This window comes from Ovis aries, chromosome 8 (genome assembly GCF_016772045.2).
Source record: "Ovis aries strain OAR_USU_Benz2616 breed Rambouillet chromosome 8, ARS-UI_Ramb_v3.0, whole genome shotgun sequence".
NCBI lineage: Eukaryota > Metazoa > Chordata > Mammalia > Artiodactyla > Bovidae > Ovis > Ovis aries.
The window spans coordinates 90,838,900-90,854,047 of record NC_056061.1 but is presented as its reverse complement, the minus strand read 5'-3'; the positions used below and the strand labels follow the sequence as shown (position 1 = coordinate 90,854,047).

At 55.5% G+C, this 15,148-nt stretch overlaps 1 protein-coding gene across 2 annotated transcripts in view; it reads left to right on the top strand.

The window, feature by feature from the left end:
• Positions 1 to 1,819: 1,819 nt before the first annotated feature.
• Positions 1,820 to 15,148, top strand: part of THBS2 (thrombospondin 2) — a 28,585-nt gene continuing 15,256 nt past the window's right edge. For both annotated transcript variants that reach the window (XM_027972683.3, XM_060419354.1), the window contains exons 1-9: positions 1,820 to 1,933; positions 4,467 to 4,541; positions 6,210 to 6,766; positions 8,206 to 8,290; positions 10,991 to 11,187; positions 12,768 to 12,908; positions 13,476 to 13,572; positions 14,513 to 14,677; positions 14,842 to 15,018. In XM_027972683.3, coding sequence (XP_027828484.1) covers positions 4,490 to 4,541; positions 6,210 to 6,766; positions 8,206 to 8,290; positions 10,991 to 11,187; positions 12,768 to 12,908; positions 13,476 to 13,572; positions 14,513 to 14,677; positions 14,842 to 15,018 — 1,471 coding nt within the window. In that variant the 5' untranslated portion in view covers positions 1,820 to 1,933; positions 4,467 to 4,489. The remainder of the gene's footprint in view (positions 1,934 to 4,466; positions 4,542 to 6,209; positions 6,767 to 8,205; positions 8,291 to 10,990; positions 11,188 to 12,767; positions 12,909 to 13,475; positions 13,573 to 14,512; positions 14,678 to 14,841; positions 15,019 to 15,148) is intronic.

Genomic DNA, 15,148 nt, shown 5'->3' with positions numbered 1-15,148 from the left:
ATTCTTTACGGCTGAGCCACCAGGGAAGCCTGACTAGATGGTACCTTCTGCCGGCAAGTGGGGTGTGAGGGCCAGAGGCCAACTTCTGGCCAAGGAAAAGCCAAACTGTAAGCAAAGTCAGGTCAACTGGCAAATCAACTGCTAGTCACTAAGAAGTCTTTAAGGAAACTGGGTTAGACGTTCTTCTCTGGAGTCTGCAACAACGTCAGCTTAGTCACATCATGCTCGGAATTTTAAACCTAAAGCACGTGACCGTGCCACCTGTCAGCTGGCCCCGAGTAAGACATTGTGCCTTGAGCAGGATGGTCAAAACCTGCCTGCAGTGCAGGAGACCTGGGTTCGATCCCTGGGTTGGGAAGATCCTCTGGAGAATCCCATGGACAGAGGAGCCTGGTGGGCTACAGTCCACTCCCAAAGAGTCCACTTGCAAAGAGTCGGACATGCCTCTCACACACACACACACACATACACACACACACACACACACACACATGTTCTTTGAGTCAAGTTTCTTCTTTCTCTGCACATCAGAAATTGACATTGTCTACCTGGTAATAAGTGAACAGTTGCGGTAGACAAATGCTTTCAGAAAATACCAGCAGTGAGCAAGGTAACAAATGCTGCCTGCTCAGTCACAAGCTCCCCCGCCCCTCTCCACCCTCCATGCCCTGTGGATGCCTGAGCTGGACCTCGGCAGGGCTAGACTGCGTGTGCCTGTGGCCCCTCTGTGACCCCCACCCAGCAAGGATCCAAGTGGAGAAGCAGGTTCCTCGGCAACGTTACTGCTCAGATTCCAAGGTGGCTCACAGCAAACCCCTTCTAACGCCTTTCAGTTGAGACTTCACTTGTCCACGGCTCTGCCCACCATGGCCCGGCGCCTTGGGTGCCATCTGCCAGCCTGTGCAGGGGACCATTCCTCTGTGCAAGGCACAGCCTGGCATTTGGGGATGCCTCATCCTCCCCCACCGTCCACTCTCTCCTCTGCCTATGGTCCAGCCTGCCTGGGGGACGTGTGCACTCTGGTGAGGGGCAGGGGGCCCACTGCCGCCTGCTATTCTTACTTCCAGAGGCTTCCCCCTGTGTAATCCACCCCCGGGGCTGTCGCTAAGTGAGGCTGTGGAAGCTAATTACAGGTTGTTCCCGCTACCGGGAAAGTCTGCGGGAGGTTCTCGGTCCCACGCGGAGTGTCCCCAGGGAGCGGCCACCCTGTGGGGTCCAGGCTGGGCATGAAGCAAGATTTGGATGAAAATAAATTCACCGGATCCTGTTTCTCAGTCATCCAACTGATACACTGACGCCCCTTTAGATTAAATATCACACTTTCTGCACATGATACATGAATTCATCCGTACAGCTTCGTCAATGCATATACTGACCCTTTCCACCCACCGGTTCTTTTGCTTTCTGATGATGGCCTTTTCCTCGGTTGAGAGAGACCGTGCTCACTTTGGGTAATGCGAACCAGATTGGAAGCCTGGAACTTGCATTTTCTCTCTTCAGCAAGAAGGAGCGCTCCAGCCAATCTTGCTGGTTTTATTTATAGCATTGTATTTCCTGAGAGAAGGCAGGAAAAGTCCGTCTTCCCCGGCTCCTGCGGCCCCTCCCCCGTGATCCCCCAGCTGCGGCCAGAGCAGGGGCGGGCCGCACGGGTGGGGGCGGAGGGGGCCGGACCGGACCGGCGCCAGGTGCCCCAGCAAATGCGGGATCAGAGGAGGCATTATGTCATCCCGCCGCGGAACGAGTCCAGCGCTTCCGCGTGCATCTGACTGCCGGCCGCGCGGACTCCGCGCATATAAGGCGCGGCCGCGGCCCGCCGCGGATCCAAGCCCAGCTCCTCTGCAGAGCGGGGTTGGGTCTCCTCCTGCAGCCCTTCATCCCTCGCCGACCCCCTCCCGGCTCTGAGCCAGTCATTCCTGCAGGGTTTCCACGCCAGGTAAGAGCGGCTTCTCCATTGACCAAATCATTGCGCTGTAGTTTAACTTTTCAGAAAAGTCTTTTTTTTTTTTTTAATTTATTATCAGAGGGGAGAAGGAGAAAGTGCAAACTAGTTTTGAAGTAGGGAGGGAGCTTGCCTGTTGGTACCTAAGCAGAAACAGGTCTTCACCTCGGCCTCCTGCTGCTCAGTGGCAGAACGGGGGCAGGTGAGCTCCCTTTGGCATCTTTTCTGCACGAAGGATGCTGTGATCCTGCCCGGATTGCCCATCGCCTGAGGACCCCTGGGGCTTTCGTGAAGGTACCTGCCTGGAATCCTGGGCAGAGGCTTCCGTTTCAGCCACTGAATAGGATGCTTCCATAAAGTCTGTTACTGGGGGGCGGTCGTGAGGAAGAAACTAGAAGTTGTTCCTGAGGATGTGAAAAAATGAAGATGAGTTATAAAGACGCATGCTAAACAGTTTTCATAGCTGAAAAGTGTTTCTGAAAGTTTTTAATGAATGGTGTTTAATAAGTCAGTGAAGACTGCCCTGACTGCCCAGGGACTCCAGCTGCTCTGACAAGTTTGGGGGATAATTTGCAGATGAAAAGGCAGCGGGAATTGGCAAATTAGCCTAACTTCTGTGAAGGGGAGTGGGGGGGGGGCGGTCAGGCTTCTTCGCAAGGGGAGGCTGAGGACAGTGAGGGGCTCTGTTGAATCACCTCGTTCTTGACCATTGGAAGGTCGTATTTCTCAGTAGTTTGCGCTGATTGCTGATATAAGAATTGTAAAGGTCTTTGCAGATCTTCGTGAAAGTTCTAATGTAATTAGGTGTAACGACATTCCGACTATAACCATAGCCCTGTGTGAAGCGAGGTGTGCAGCGTGGGCGCGTGTGTCCCTACAGCGTGTCGTACGATAGCGTATGTGTTGCCTTTTAACAACACCGGGCGAGAGAGGCTGGAGCCCCCGCTGCGCCCCTGGTGGTTTCTTTTCTGCCGGGCGACCCCCGAGGCGGGATGGGCCCCCGGCCCGTGGGGCAGACGTCTGTCTCAGCGCCAGAGGGTTTGCTTTTGTTCCTGACAGAGCTCCGTGTGCGTCCTCGGGGCTGACGGAGAGCTGAGCCCTCGGGACGTGGGACGCTGTAGTTCCGACGGAGCTTGCTGCCGGAGCGGTGGTCCCGCGGTCTGCCTGTGCGGGACGGAGGGCCCGCCCGCCCCCGCTTGCGCTGAGATCGCGTGCGCGGGACTCACGGAGTGGCAGTGCTGAGTCCCCGAGGAGGGCTCACCGCGGGACGCAGTCCTCGGAAGAGTCCTGCTAACGGCAGCCTTTCCGTCTCTCCTACTGGGCTGCTTCAGAAGTCTTTACAAACACTGACTTGCTCGGCGGCTCATTTCCCACACTCACCCTGTGAGTGGCTGGTTTAAACGCCCGGTCCTCATTCCACAGGAGGGGCGCCTGAGACCGGAGGACTCAGGGACGCTTCCCCAGCCAGCGCGGTGATGCCGGCCCCGCAGCTCCGCGGGAGCCTTGCCCGCGGGGCCCGCCCAACGCCTGAGGGGTGCAGGCGGAGCACAGCCAAGCCCTGCGCTTGCTGTGAAGGCAGGTGTCTGCAGCCTGCGGGACGGGAGAGTCCTGCTTGGAGCCCGCTCCGCAGGCGACGGTCCCCCTCTGGGGAAAGCCGCTCCTTCTGGAGAGGCTCCTCCAGGGATTTCTTTCTCACTAAGAAGCTCAGGACCCTTGAAGCCCTAAACAAGGAGGGTAGGGGTCTCAGATGGGCTGCACCTCTGCGGAACGCAGAGTGTTGCTGGAAGGGCCCTGAAGCCCGTGCTCAGGGGAGGCGAGGAGGCTGAGGCCCAGACGCGGGGATGCTGAGCAGGGGTTAACCCTGGAGCGGGCTCCCGGCCAGGCTCTGACTTCTGGGCCAGTGTCTGCTGAGCCTGCCAACTGAGAATCCTGAAGAATGGAAAAACAGGCCTCAAGAAAATAGAAAAGCAAAGCAAAAATGATTACTAAGTAGAAGGCTATTTTCTTAGCAGTTATGATCCAGCAAACTAGGTTTACTTCTAACTCATACATAGTTACCATTTATTCTCTTTAATTAAATCAGGTGCAACTTTTTTTTGGCTATTTATGCAAAATATCTTTGTAGGCTATTTTCCCCAGGCTGATATTTTTCTATATTCGAACTTCCTGGGTTTATGTTCTGGCCCTGGGCAAGCGCTTCACATGTTTGAGCCTCTACTTACCCATCTGCAAAATGGCCATGATAATGATCATATCTGTCTCCTAGGTCATTATGAGGATTAAATACTATGAATGCTTAGGACATCATTAGTACAGTGCTTATTGACAAATGCTAGTCCAATGAACACCAACTTTAGTTAGAAAAACTCATTTGAAAAGCATATTTTCTATCTAGCTTTGCCCACAAATCCATTTTTTTATTTTTATACACAAACTGTTTTTAAATGATCATATGAGTAAAACTTCCAATCCAAATTAGAAGCTGTGGTTATGTTTTCTTAAGTAACAGGGTCTGATTTATCTGCAGGGGTTTGGCTGGGAAGACACAGAATGCTGCGGCCACTGCTGCTGCTGGCCCTGTGGGCCTGGTCCAGCGCTCAAGGTGAGTGTGGACCCCCGGGTGTTCTGGTCCAGCGCTCAGGGTGAGTGAGGACGCCCCTAGGTGACCTGGTCCAGCGCTCAGGGTGAGTGTGGACGCCCCTGGGTGACCTGGTCCAGCGCTCAGGATGAGTGTGGACGCCCCTGGGTGACCTGGTCCAGCGCTCAGGGTGAGTGTGGACGCCCCTGAGTGACCTGGTCCAGTACTCAGGGTGAGTGTGGATGCCCCTGGGTGATCTGGGCCCCCAGGACGAGGTTCACCTGCTGCATAAGGGTGGATAAAGCGGAGGCCTGGCTGGAGCACCTCACCCCTTGGGACCTTAACTTAGTTTAAAATAAACCTTCACTCACTTTGAGTCCCTACAATGGGAAATTTGTTTTTGGAAAACTGAGGTGTTAGAGAGAAATACCCTCCCACCCACAGATGCAGCCTTTTGCTGGGCACGCTTTGTCTTCTTTCTTTCTTTTTAAAATTGGATTAAAAAACAAAACAGAACTGTTTATTTGGTTGTGCCACAAGGCATGTGGGATGTCAGTTCCCCAACCAGGGATCAAACCTGTGGCTCGTTTTAGAAGTGCAGACCCTGAAACACCGGCCCTGCAGGGAGTTGCTGCCGTTTTTCTGTGACATTTACAACACCCTGAAGTATTTGGTGTTTTACAGCTTCTATCCTTCCCACATTTTTGCACTTAAAAACATATCTAAATATTTTTTCATGTGTTTATTTTCTTACAACACGATTTTTAATGACTGTAATATTCCATTAGAAGGTAGCCCTCTGTATTTTTAGGCCATTCCCATCTACATTACACATTTTCATGACTATAAATGACACCACAGGGAATACTGTTGTGAATACATATATCCTTGCATTTGTGATTACATATTTAGGATAACTTACCAGAGTAAAATTGCAGAGTCAAAGTCTTTAATGATTTTAAGCATTTTTGACATATGGCCAAATAGCTGTATTGCAGGTAGTAAGATGAACACTTCTGTCAACAGCACCGTGTACTCTAATGGTTCAATTTGCCAAGTATTAGATAAAAGTTATGCTTTGTTTAGACTTTCTGTTCAGAAAATTATTTTGAATGATTTAAAGTGTTACGATGTTGGTGAAGGCAGACGACCTCTTTCCAGTATTTGGACGGTGCATTAAAACCACGCGTTTGTGGTCTTGAGGCTCATGTCTCTCAGACGCTCTCCTGCAGTGTGAGCCCTGAGAGGCAGGATGTATTTCTGAGAAATACAGGGTCCCCACGGGAGGAGTTCAGCTCATATTATGTCTCGAGGAAAGCGACATCGAAGGCAGCCGCTCTGCAGTGGCGCACCTGCCGGCGGCTTTCCTGGGCACTCGAGTGGGAGACGGAGGGTCTCCCCTGAGCCCAGCTCAGGTGGGGAGCAGAGACGGCAGCACGGTCCTTGTCAGGGAGGTGGAGAGTGGGAACCGGCCCCCACTTCCTTTCTCCGTGAAGGCTCGTCCGCTGGTCTGCACAGAGAGCCGGGACTGCGGCCGGCTGCGGCCGGGGGGCGGGTCAGGCAGCGACCAGGACAGGAAGGAGGGACGGGCTCTCCGGCCTCGCAGGGGCCGCGTGCCAGCCCGCGTGGCGCCCGAGAGGAGGGCCCTGTGCCCCCGCGCCCCTGACCTCCGTGCCCTGCTCCCCCGAGCAGCGGGAGACCAGGACGAGGACACGGCCTTCGACCTCTTCAGCCTCAGCAACATCAACCGCAAGACCATCGGGGCCAAGCAGTTCCGGGGCCCAGACCCCCACACGCCCGCCTACCGCTTCGTCCGCTTTGACTACATCCCGCCGGTGAGCGCGGAGCACCTGGGCCGGATCGCCGAGGCCATGCGGCGCAAGGAGGGCTTCTTCCTGACGGCCAGCCTGAAGCAGGACCGCCGGTCCCGGGGCACCCTGCTGGCGCTGGAGGGCCCGGGCGCCGCGCACAGGCAGTTCGAGATCGTGTCCAACGGCCCCGCAGACACCCTGGACCTCACCTACTGGGTGGACGGCACGCAGCATGTCATCTCCCTGGAGGACGTGGGCCTGGCTGACTCCCAGTGGAAGAATGTCACCGTGCAGGTGACGGGAGAGACCTACAGCCTGTACGTGGGCTGCGACCTGATGGACAGCTTCGCGCTGGACGAGCCCTTCTACGAGCATCTGCAGACCGAGAGGAGCCGGATGTACGTGGCCAAGGGCGCGGCGCGCGAGAGCCACTTCCGGGTAGGTCCCGCGAACACTCCCGCCCGACCTGGCTGGGGAGGGGCGGGATCCTGAGGGGTGCACACGGGCAGGCGTGCGCGCAAGGAGCACCCACGCACACCGGCTGGCACGTGCACACACTGTACACATGTGCACACGTGCACACACCACACACTACACACGCACGCACATGCTATACACACGCGCACGGGCACACTGCACGCATGGACACTGCACACGTGCGCACACACACACGTGCACACACTGCACACACACACATGCTATACACATGCGCATGGGCACACTGCACACACACGCACACACTGCACACATGGACACACTGCACACGTGCGCACACTGCACACACACGCACATACTATACACATGCGCACGGGCACACTGCACGCATGGACACACTGCACACATGGACACACTGCACACATGGACACACTGCACACGTGCGCACACACTGCACACGCACGCACATGCTATACACACGCGCACGGGCACACTGCACACATGGACACACTGCACAGACACGCACACACTGCACACACGCACACAGGCACTCTCCCGGGCACACACACACTCTGACCCAGGAACCAACAGAGCAGCGGACACAGGCACCTTTCTCAGCTGCACAAATAGTCACTGATCTCCTGACTGAACACTGATTTGATCATCAAGACATTGAATCCGTTCAGCTATCTCCCAGGGTCCCCAGATTCCAGTTCAGTCCTGACATGACAGGCTGGCAGGACAGAAAATTAACCATGTTTCCTAAGGAAAGGGCTGTTGGTTTATGAGGGAGTGGTTTCATGTTCATCTCAGGTAAAATATGTTTGCAAGAGGGTTTTTTCTAAATGTGAGTGTTTAGAAACTGCAGCAGGGGGTTAGCGACTGTTCTCCTCCAGGTGTGTGTGCGTTTTGGAAATAAATGTATGTTCAGACTCAGCTATTTCAGTAAGAGGGCTAGACATGCCCCGTGTGGTCTCTGGCGGTCATCAGGAAGCCCTCAGCCCAGTGGGATGAGACCCTCACTGTCTTGGGGTGGACCGCCTGCTCTCATAGATGAGGTCTGTTTCATGGACAGTCAGAGCAGTGCATGTTGCTGCGACCCACGGCCACGTGTGGGAGTGCTGGTCACCCTCAAGGTCCCCAGCCGAGAGTGTGGCCTCCATGGTCTGTTCCCTAAGCCTGTCTCCACCATCCCTATCAAGCCCCTTCTCTCAAATGCTCTCCCTTCTTGAGTCAAACCCACATCTGCGTCTGGCCTCAGACGAAGCTTTGAAGTAACATACACAGATAATCCATTAACGAGATTTCAGACCTGCTGAGAATAAGAGCACAGAAGGAAACATTCTCGCTGCTTTAAATTGCATCTTGCATCTCTACCGCCTAGTGTGCCCTCAGATGTCTGCTGCTCACCCACTTGGGTTTCTCTCCTTGTCACACCTCAGGGTCTGCTGCAGAACGTCTACCTAGTCTTTGAAAACTCTGTGGAGGATCTTCTGAGCAAGAAAGGCTGTCAGCAGAGCCAGGGAGGTAGGTGCCTGGGTCCTGCTGTGGTGGGTCCTCCTCCTGTGGGGAGGGCCGTGGAAGGTAAGGGAATGTGTTGGAATATGGTGCCATCCTGGCCTTGCCCAGGTGGCTGGTCAACTCGGATGTGTTGACATCTGAAAACAGTACCTTGCTTGAAGGATTAACTGTGCATGCATTTCAATAATTCAGTATAATCCATTTTACATGCCAAAACGTCCCTGGCATTTTACCATACTGATGTATGAAGATCTTCTTCATAAGATGACTCCACAACTCTTTGTCAAGCTTGGTTTCTGGGAAGTGTTATACTAGTCACAGCTGGTGATACCACCTTATTATGAAAATGGGCCACTTGAACCTTTGACGCAATCCCACATTGTCTGTTAATTACGTTTTGAATTTATATCCAACCATAATTTGTCAACCTGTCTTGAGTATTTGATATTTGAGGGTCACTATGCTGGGCTTTTTGAATGCAATGTATCAATTCATCTTCAAAACCCCCTGAGTTGGGCTCCGCTTTCCTCATTTTACGAATAAAGAGGGTGGAGACCGACAGGGCCTGTTAACTGCCCCCCACCTGGGCTGAGCCCCACAGAGGAGGCTCTCATCTGCCCAAGACCCCATCTTCTGATTCACTTTGTTAAAAGGCTTCTTTACATTAACTGTACACAAATATAAATTGTCAGTTTATGGATCCACGTGGAAGGATATGGCTTTGATGTCTGTAACATAGCTTTGCGACCCAGCCCTTGACCCCAGAGTGGGAACTCAGGGCTGAGGATTCAGAGCCCAAGACCTGATCACTGGCATCTCGGTGTGTGTGCAGCTCTGACGTATGAGTCTTTCTGTCCACGGCCGTCTGCCTTTCAATCGGGGCATCTTTCAGCTGCTGGTCAGTTGAGCGCAAGGACGGAAAGGGTTTCAGTCGTGATGCTTGGCAGCTTGTGCACCCGGCAGGGGTTCTTGCTCTCAGCCCCCAAACTCCCCGAGCGCTGTGGCCGCGACCTCCCACTGGTACTGCCCGCTCCGGCTGAAACGCGGATCGAGGTCCCTCTGGATTAGGTCACAGTCTTTCTGAGGGGTGGTCATAAAAAAGCAAAAGTTCTGAAAAAGCTAAGACAGAGTGAACTGACATCCTAGAGGACACGGGAAGAGATGGTGGTCCCAGGACGCAGACGGAGGGAGCCTTGCCTCTGATCTGAGCCGGGCATCCTTGGGGGCAGTCGCCTGGTGTGCCGGCCATGTCTGGGTGACGGAGGGAAGGAAAGGGAGCATTGACTTTCAGCAAGGGGGCAGGGGGTGGGGGTAGGCACGGCCCTCACCCCAGTCCCAGCCCCTCGTGCTGTCGGCCGCGGCGTCCTCTCCTGAGCAAGGACTCTGCTCGTCTTCCGTGAGCTGGTCCTGGGGCCTTTGGGCACGTTTGTTGGCCTATTTTTATTCTTCTATGTACAACTAGTGATTAATATGCTTATGGTTCTATGCGGCTTTCTGGAGAAGGAAATGGCACCCCACTCTGGTACTCTTGCCTGGAAAATCCCATGGATGGAGGAGCCTGGTAAGCTGGAGTCCATGGGGTCACAAAGATTCGGACACGACTGAGTGACTTCACTGTCACTTTTCACTCTCATGCATTGGACAAGGAAATGGCAACCCACTCCAGTGTTCTTGCCTGGAGAACCCCAGGGGCGGGGGAGCCTGGTGGGCTGCTGTCTATGGGGTCACACAGAGTTGGACACGACTGACGCAACTCAGCAGCAGCAGCAGCAGCAGGGCGACAGCACACACGCATGTGGCTTTAGGTCCGGTGAGTCTGAGAGAGGCTCTCAAGATCCGTGTGAGTGGCAATGAGGATTTACAGCCACGTAATAAACACCCAATCATAGAATGTCTGACAGAATTGTAACACTGACAAGTCGTGACTCAGTCATGGGATGTCTCAGACAAGACATGAGCACCACTGTGGAGACACGGCCTGGCCTTGGCGGCTATGTCCCAGGCGGCTGGCTCCACGGGGAGGCTGCGCCTGGTTCAGGACTTCCCCAAATCACTTTTGTCGTTAGCGGTGTAGCTGTGTGTCCCGTGTTTGGGGACTTCCGAGGCCTGTACCATCTCTGAGCAGTGGGTTCCGAGTCCCTAGTCCGGGTTCTGCGCTTCAGGGGGCTTCCGAGGCAAGCAGAGAATTGACAAAATCATTCATTTAGCAAGAAAAAAAAATTACCTTAATGCAGAACAAGTAGCCAAAAGAAGTGGTTCAGGATGAAAACAATGGATTAATTGAGGAGTTGAGAGGGGTTGTCAGAATGTATAGAAATTATAGGATCAGAAACAGATTTGGGGTTTGCGACAAAAATAAGGAATTTATTTTAGATAATAAGTTATATAAATATTTATATAAAAAGAAGAAAAACAGGAGGCTGGTGCCTCTAACCAGTCTGGACATGAGGCAGATGTGTTTCTCTGATGCTTCTGCATTTTCACCTGAGCTGAACTTCTGCTCTGTGGATGGCAGCATCTGAGGCCTGGTCCCCATGGTGCTGTGAGCGGCGGAGTCCTGTGGTGGGAGCAGGGCTGCGGTGGGAGCAGGGCTGAGGTGGGAGCAGCTGCCAGTTCTCTGGCTCCTGGGAGCCACATAGCACGAGCGCTCTGAGCAGCACCCCGTCGTGCCAGCCAGGCTGTGACTGTCCCACATCCTTCCTGCAGCTGAAGCCAACGCCATCAGTGAGAACACGGAGACGCTGCACCTGAGCCCCATGGTCACCATGGAGCACGTGGGCCCGAGTGCAGAGAAGGGCCCCGAGGTGTGCGAGCACTCCTGTGAGGAGCTGGGCAGCATGATCCGAGAGCTCTCGGGGCTGCACGTCATCGTGAACCAGCTCCACGAGAGCCTGCGCAAAGTGGTGGGTGCCTAGCCAGCGACGCCCCCTCTGACCAGGCCTAACCACCAGCAATCACGGGTAACTTCCACTAACCACAGCTAACCTCCACTAACCACAACTAGCCATGACTGATCTCTGGTAACCATGAGTGACCACCACTAACCATGTGTAACCATCGCTAACGTTTACTAACCACCACCAACCAAGACTAACCATGACTAATCTCTGCTAACCATGAGTGACCACCACTAATCATTAGTAACCACCACAAACCACAACTAACCACCACTAACCACGAGTAACTGCCACTATGACTAACCACCACTAACCAAGACTAACCATGAGTAACCACCATTAACCACAAATAACCTCCACTAACCATGACTAACCACACTAACCACTAGTAACCACCACAAACCACAACTAACCACCACTAACCATGAGTAACTGCCCCATGACCAACCACCACTAACCAAGACTAACGATGACAAATCTCTGCTAACCATGAGTAACCACCACTAATCACAAATAATCTCCACTAACCATGACAACCTCCACTAACAACTAACCACTACTGACCTAACCACAACTAGCCACCACTCACCATGAGTAACCACTAACCACAACTAACTCTGAGTAACCTCTGCTAACCACCACTAATCCAATAAACCTTTACAAACTTCCACTAACTACAACAAATCACTAACCATGAGTAACTACCACTAACCACAGCTAACCTTCACAAACCATGACTAACCACCTCTAACCATGTGTAACCATCACTAACGTTTACTAACCACCACCAACCAAGACTAACCATGAATAACCACAACTAGCCACCACTCACCATGAGTAACCACTAACCACAACTATGACTCAATGGGGGAGACCCGGGTTCAACCCCTGGGTCAGAAAGATCTCCTGGAGAAGGAAATGGCAACCCACTCCAGTATTCTGCCTGGAAAATCTCATGGAAGAGCCTGGTAGGCTACAGTTGACGGGATCGCAAAGAGTTGGACATGACTGAGCAATTTCACAACCATGACAACCTCCCCTAACCACGAGTAACCACCACTAACCACAACTAGCCACCATTCACCATGAGTAACCACTAACCACAACTATGACTAGCCTCTACTAACCTTCACTGATCCAACTAACCTTTACTAACTTCCACTAACTATACTAACTTCCATTAACTACAACTAATCTCCACTAACAATGAGTAACCAGCACTAACCACAGCTAACCTCCACAAACCATGACTAACCACCACTAACCATGTGTAACCATGAGTAACCATCACTAACGTTTACTAACCACCACTAGCCTTGGCTAACCAGAAGTAACCAGCCAGCTCCCTGGACAGAGCCCCAGGTATCTGGTTAGTGAGTAGAGGACTCTGGTAGAAAACGTGCTCTCGGGCTGCACGGCCTCCTCTGCGAAGCCTTGAACTCAAGGAGGTTCATTTCCCAGGAAACAGGAAGCCCAGATTCAGAGGGCAATCTATTTGAAGATGGAGTTTGGTGTGGGCGGTGGCTGAGGGTGAAGGCTGCACAGCCCCGCCGGTCCGCACTGACGTCCTTTCCTCCACCTTCCAGTCAAACGACAACCAGTTTCTCTGGGAGCTCATCGGCGGGCCCCCCAAGACCAGGAACATGTCCGCCTGCTGGCAGGATGGCCGGTTCTTTGCCGAGAACGAGACCTGGGTGGTGGACAGCTGCACCAAGTGTACCTGCAGGGTGAGCCGGCCGCGCGGCCCCTGGGGCAGCCCCGGCCTGGACGCTCTGAGCCCCGACTGCATGGGGCCCCTGCTAGCCCCGCTGCCTGCGGGGGCTGTGCGGATGGAGGCCCCCCTGGAGGAGGAGCCAGCCCGCGGTTCTGCACCAAGAGCCAGGGTCGCCCAGTGGTGGGGGCAGGGGGCGGGGCCGGCAGGTGCCCCTCCCGTGTCCGATGCCGCTCGGTCCTGCGAGGGCCTCGGGTTCGGCACAGACCCCCGGGGGGGAGTCAGTGCCCACAGCACGGCAGGCCGATGGGTTTCCTTGTCCACCCACTCGGTCTCCCCGGGCAGCCTGGACACTGGACGTCGCCCGTCCCACCTGTCCCGCTGCTGGCCGTGGAGGGCCCTGGGCTTGGTGCTCCGTGGGGGGGGGCCCAGGGGGGCACGGTCCAGGGAGCTGCTTCTGCTGAGGGGCGAAATGTCCCCGCGTCTGTGTAACAAGCGGACCCTCCAGATCCTTCCGCTGCGGCCCTTGCTCAGCGTTTCTGTTTCTGAACTGATGTGACGCAAACACCGCTTTTCCTCGTAGAAATTTAAGACTGTTTGCCACCAAATCAGCTGCCCACCCGCGACGTGTGCAGACCCTTGGTTCGTGGAGGGCGAGTGCTGCCCGTCCTGCGTCCACGGTGAGTGCCCGGCGGGCGGGCGGGCGGCAGCCTCGGGGCTCCAGGCTCAGCCGTGTCCATGAGCGTCCTGTGCCTGCTGGTCCCGCGGGAAGCCTGGGGCTTGGGCTGCGGTCCTCGGGGCCAGGGCTCCCGGAGCCTCACGTCAGCGGGGCCTCCAGGTCCTCTGGAAGCCCCCAGATGCTCGCGGCTCCCCGACAGCCTGGGGCCCCACCATCAGCTGGCCCCCCTGCCTTTGGCCCCCAGCCCCGCCCCCAGCTCCTTCACAGCGGTTCCCTGCCCCCTCCCCTATCAACAGCGGTGCTGACTCGACTGGTTGCTTTCTCTGAGAGTGCTCTGCATGTCCTGGTCTGGAGGTCTGCGGGTTGCTGGCCTGGGCGGGGGCTGGGCTCTGCATCTCCATGAAAATGTAGTGTTTCTGGGCTTCAGGGTGATGATGCCCGTGGCCCAGGGTGAGTTTCACGATGAAAGTGCAGCCCAACGTGTACGAAGCGCATGGCAGGCCCTGGGTGCTTCTTGGCAGGAAATTTCCTTTTTATCCGACTTGTTCCTTTTTAGAGTATTTGGAACTAATTTTAGCGTCCTGTCATTTCAACCCCAAATTGAACTTTCATTACTGTATGTAAGCCAGCAAACAGCGGTTAGAGTGGAAATAGCTCACGTCCTGGGGGCCCCAGTGACAGCTCTGCGGCAGGGTAGGTGTCTTCTTGGAGTAGCCGTCAGGGTCTCCCACGGACCCCTTCCTGCCAGGGGTCACTGGGCGTCCGGGCAAGCTCCTTGTGCACACCCTTCCTTTTCTTGGGGTCCGCTCCCACGCTCTGACCCCGGGGCAGACGTGTCTGCTCACCTCCTTCGTCCACCCAGGGAGTCTGCTCAGACTCCAGGGCTGGCCTCCCGTGAGGCGGGCCCCTGGGGTTTGACGGGCAGCGGTGTCCCCGTGCAGACGGCGAGGAAGGCTGGTCCCCGTGGGCGGAGTGGACGGAGTGCTCGGCCACCTGCGGGTCGGGCACCCAGCAGCGGGGACGCTCCTGTGACGTCACCAGCAACACCTGCCTGGGGCCGTCCATCCAGACGCGGGCCTGCAGCCTGGGCAAGTGCGACCACCGCAGTGAGTGTCAGGCCCGCCCGGGGGTCCCGGGGGCCCTCCCCCCGGTCCGGGCCTCCTGCCGCTGGGGCTCTTCCCTGCCTGGTCGGTGGGAAACTCCTGGGAGGGCTTGGCCTGCTCTCTGCTGAGCCCTCTGAGCCCCAATGTGCTTGCCCCCTCTGCGCCAGTCCGGCAGGACGGCGGCTGGAGCCACTGGTCGCCGTGGTCCTCCTGCTCGGTGACCTGCGGCGTCGGCAACGTCACCCGCATCCGCCTCTGCAACTCGCCGGTGCCGCAGATGGGGGGCCGGGGCTGCAAGGGGAGCGGCCGGGAGACCGCGGCCTGCCAGGGCCCGCCCTGCCCGGGTGAGTGCGCACGGCGCGGCCCGGCCCTGGGCCAGCGCTCCACAGGACGCGGGCCTGAGCTGGCCGGAAGCCGGGAGCCCCTTGTCTGGCTGGTGTCTCCCTTCAGAGACCCAGCTGCGTCCCAGCGCAG